General features: G+C 35.8%; 1 protein-coding gene across 2 annotated transcripts; it reads left to right on the top strand.

Moving 5' to 3' along the window:
- The first annotated feature begins 1,716 nt into the window (after positions 1-1,716).
- On the top strand, positions 1,717-4,040 carry LOC120184821. 2 transcript variants are annotated; one of them, XM_039189201.1, is made up of 6 exons: positions 1,717-2,035; positions 2,173-2,337; positions 3,178-3,258; positions 3,346-3,471; positions 3,580-3,676; positions 3,765-4,040. In XM_039189201.1, the coding sequence occupies exons 1-6, from the start codon at positions 1,933-1,935 to the stop codon at positions 4,003-4,005; spliced, it is 813 nt and encodes a 270-aa protein (XP_039045132.1). In that variant the 5' UTR covers positions 1,717-1,932; the 3' UTR covers positions 4,006-4,040. The 2 variants fall into 2 exon arrangements, with proteins under 2 accessions (XP_039045132.1, XP_039045133.1); XM_039189202.1 differs by having other exon boundaries at positions 1,725-2,035; positions 3,580-3,675; positions 3,768-3,930.
- The last annotated feature ends 575 nt before the right edge of the window (positions 4,041-4,615 follow it).

Below are 4,615 nucleotides of genomic sequence, written 5' to 3'. Positions count from 1 at the left end.
CGTGGGGAATGGCTAAAACTGTCGGTATATGGTCTGAGGTAATATTAACCTTTAAAAAAAATTAAAAATGGGACCCCAACAAATGTGGGCCCTAGGCGGTCGCACTCTTCGCCTACCCTCATGGCTGGGTCTGATTACAACAAATACAATAAACCTTTTTATTCATGAAAATAAAAACTAATTATATTTCTAGTAAAATGCTATGACTATTCATAGTATGGTTAAATGATTCTTAGTTCATAATTTCAGAACTTTATTGTAATTAAGTTTTTGGAACAACATGCGTTAGGCGATACGTTATTTTTAAAGCTGTAATTGAATTTAAAAAATAATGTTTCGTTTGTGTTCGTTTATTTATTTTTGAAGATGTTTATGTTCAGTTCGTGTTCCTTTATTTATTTTTGAATATGTTCATGTTAGTTCATTTAGTGTTGGCAAACATGTTCGTTTAATGTTTTTGAATATGTTCATTTAATGTCTGCTAACATGTTAAGATGAAATACTTTTATTTTATGTTGGGATGTCAAACTTGAATATTATGTTTTGAATATGTTTGATGAAATACATGTTTATTTTAACCTTGCCTTAGTAGTTTGATTGGTGTTACTTGAGCTTTATTTATGATTTGTTTGTAGAAATATAAACTATTCAGTAATGCCGCGAGAGATGGGTTAGATCATGAGTAGCATCAGTGTCTATGAGAGTAGCATTTAGTATAAAAGAGATTTTTGCTTATTGTTTTATCGTAGCATTCTTAGAAAACTTGTTTGGATTGCTATAGAGATATATTTTGTCTTTGTAAGTTGCTTGGTGAATACCTTCAAAAGAGGAATAATCTCCTAGGTTAATATTAGATACATCAATTGTGTTGTTATAGGATTGTTCATTACATGTTGTTGTTTGACATCTCACAATCTTTTGTCTGAATAGATCCATAGCTTCATATATGTATGTTGTAACCTCTAACACTTTATTCTATTTTTATCTTTGTTACAACATTGTTCACAACAATATCTTTACATATTTTAATACTTTCTTATTAACAACTCTAATTGTAATAATTGGTCTTTGTGGGTTCGATATCTGACACATTCATTTGCGTCCACTTTTATTACTTGATAACGATATTTGCCCTTGCGTTAAATGTCATAGCAATAATCGTAGCATCAGTTGTTAATTGATTTTGCCTAAGGCAGTGCTGAAGAGGATTGAGTAGATGTGTGCAAGATTCTTTTAGAAAGGTTAAGACTCTCTGACGGTTGGTGCAAAAGTAAGCTAGGGGAAGATCTACCTTCCTAAGACCGAGGGAGGGAGGGCTTGGTCTGAAGGATATCTACGGTTGAAACAAAGCTAATATGTTTCAGCTTATTAGGAACATACTAACTGGTAATGGTTCTATGTGGGTTGCTTGGGTTAAGACATATGTCATAAAAGATGAAGATTTTTTTACAAATGACTTGTAAGGACTTCATGAGCTGGAGTTTAAGGAAGTTGTTCCAACTTAGGAGGGAGGCTGTTGCTTTCTTCTCGAAGGTTGTTGATTTGAATGTTGTTAAAATCTAGTCTGGGATGAGATTAGGGATAGGGGAGAAAGGGTGCCTTAGCACATGCTTATATGGTTTCCTGACCATATGCCCAAACATTCGATTATTGTCTGACTAATCATCCGGTTATTGTAAAATAAAAAAAAAACTATTATCCAGACTTTCCCATTTTTTCCACTCGTGAAAAGACAAATGCCGAGGAGAAAAATCCAGCTTTTAAAAAACATGGAAACTTCAACCATGAACGACCCAGTTTAACCCACAAACTCCACTCCACGTAAACACGTTCCACGAGTCAGCTCACCGTCCATTTATTGACACCCACCCCCAGTTTTTTCGAACTCTTCTGGTTTCCTCCAAAACTCAAAATCTCTTGAAACTTCAACTCATGGCTTCTCTGAACTCACTTGCCTTATTCACAATCTTCCTTGCTCTGCATCTCAAGATTGCGAAAACCGACTTTTTATCCCCTCTTTTGCCACCCATCTTCGGTTCGTCGGTTTCCCTTTTTTTTATTCTTTTGATCTTTTTATTTTGGGATCTTTGGGTGTTTTCTTAATTTGGGTATCTCTTCTTCTTCTTCTTCTTCATGAATTTGTTTGATTTCTTGTTCTTGTTGTTGTTGAAGATGATGTGTGCAAAGAAGTGGAATGTGGAAAAGGAAAATGCAAGCCTTCTTCAAATGGAACACTCCCTTATTATACCTGTGACTGTGATGCTGGCTGGAAACAAACTGCTGCTGCTGATAATGATGATGATCATCCCAAGTTTCTCCCTTGCATTTTCCCCAACTGTAAATTTTTAACCCTTTTCTCTTACTTTTATTTGATTGGCCTTAATTTGATGTTATGCAATGGAATCTTGACAGTTCATTAGTTTTCTGGAAATTAGAATTGTTATTTGTGGTGGTGTACTGTTGTTTTCCCTCACCTACATGTGCTTGATATTTTGACTAGCTTTACTGATACGGATACAAAAGCTAGAGTTAGAGTTTGATGATGAAATGAACCTTTAAAATATTGTGTTCTACAATCAGAAGCGTCGATGGAACAATTAGAGAGTCGCGGCCGGTGTGGTTGGTCGATGTTTGAAGGAGGGAGATAGTGGATTATCACGAGGAAAAAGAAAGAGAGTCGCCAATTATGGGCGGTACAATCCCTCTTTCCAGTCACGATTGGGGTATTTATAGTGGTCTTTATGGTCGGTTTAATTGGAGTGTCATGAACTCGTGATGATTATTTATGGATTGATAAGTAGATTTTGACCTAGTAAGTCACCTGAACCGGTCAGGATCTCGTCTATGTCTCATAGTTGCGTATGTGCTCGAGAGTTAGGGGCTCGAGAAATCTAATGTAAAGTATGTTGAAGATCCGGTGTAACGGAGACTGGGGGCTTCAAGAGGTATAACAAGAAGATATCAGTATTTCAATTGAAGTTTGTGATGCACGCTACATGCTAATCACAGCCAAATCATCTCCAGATTGTGCACCAAACACCTGTCTATATGTGATATTGATATCTTACCTAAGTCAAAGACTGCTAAGCTTTATCTTCCTTTAAAAAAGAGTTAGATCATGACACGGCTTGTCGATTAATTCGTGTTTTTACGATGTCGATGATTTGCTGTTTTTAGGTACGATGAACACTGCTTGTGCAGCAGCTCCTTCCCCGGTGCAAGAAAAGGCTACCAAATCAAACCAATCAATCTTTGACAGTAAGCTTTGTACCATTTAAGCTTTCTACTTGGTCATATGATATCATTCTGTTGATGTTAATGCACTAATTGTTCACGGTTTAGCAGTCTGCCAGTGGACTAATTGCGGAGGAGGATCATGCAACAAGACTTCTCCGTTTACGTACGATTGCAGATGCTCGGAGGGTTATTTTAATCTTCTTAATGTCTCTGCCTTCCCATGCTACAGAGAATGTAAGAACACTCAACTAGAAGTGTTTGTTTATAAACATAGGCTTCTGGTTTAGTGTAGTATGTTCCAATTGATGTTGCTAATTGAGTTTGATCTTTCTGGACTTTAAGGTGCAATTGGTATGGACTGTGCAAACCTTGGGATATCCATGTCAAATAGGTCTACTTCTGTAACACCGACATCGTCTCGAAATGACGTTAACCGAGGTAAAAAAAGGTGCATAACTCTTCTTTTTTCTTGAAATACTTGTATCGAATTCATATACTGCTTGTATCATAAGTGAAACTATTTCCTTCAGTGGACTCGAAGATGTTCGGAAACTTTCGTTGGCTGATAATGTCGATGGTGTTGCTCGCAATGGTTGTTTGATGTGTACGTATAAAGCCGATGCTCGGAGTTTCAAGTTCCACGATCCAGATAGCGATTCGAGCATCAAGCGCAGCCGTGTTCTTATGTTGTTCTATAGCTTAGATGATTTACCTTCGACTATATTGTTTCTTTTTGTACCTGTTATGAGATTCGCGGTTCGACTATAATACCTCCTTATTTAAAAAAAAATCTAGTTGCCTTCTTCCTCCTCTCTTTTTCCTTTTCCTTTTCTTTTCTTTTTTAATTTTGCTTAATCAGCAGCGGGATCGATTTTAACGATGGTTGTCGTATATCGGTTATTTTTTTAAAATTTTTAATAAGAATAATTATGTTATTGTAACATGTTCTCTTTCTTTATGGCACGTTTATCTCTGTCTTTATGACATGTTTTTCTTTGTCTTTTGATATTTTATGATTTTTGGTGATGTTTATTGTTTTTTGCCATTGTTTTTGTTTATTTTTTCTCAGAGTTGGATTTGACATCGTCACGAGTGATCAAGATGGTGTTTGTTTGTTATATGATGATCTTCACTTCTTTAGATCCTCGTATTGATTTGGATACGCATTTTGCATTCGTGAATAGTTTTTTTATGTCGCTTGACCTGATTTACGATTTGTCGATGGTCTTCTAGTAACTTCACCCCCTTTTGTAATTCGTTTACTAATGCAGTCAGATTGTTCTTATTTTATTCAATTTTTTTGGTTAGGTTTTTTTAACATTTTCACTCTTTAGTCCTTATGTAATCTAGGTGGCTAGTTTTTGTCTCAATAATAATA

This window comes from Hibiscus syriacus, unplaced genomic scaffold (assembly GCF_006381635.1).
Source record: "Hibiscus syriacus cultivar Baekdansim isolate YM2019G1 unplaced genomic scaffold, ASM638163v2 tig00112957_pilon, whole genome shotgun sequence".
NCBI classification, from domain to species: Eukaryota; Viridiplantae; Streptophyta; class Magnoliopsida; order Malvales; family Malvaceae; genus Hibiscus; species Hibiscus syriacus.
Note: the sequence above shows the minus strand (reverse complement) of the source record. Positions and strands in the feature narration are given on the sequence as shown.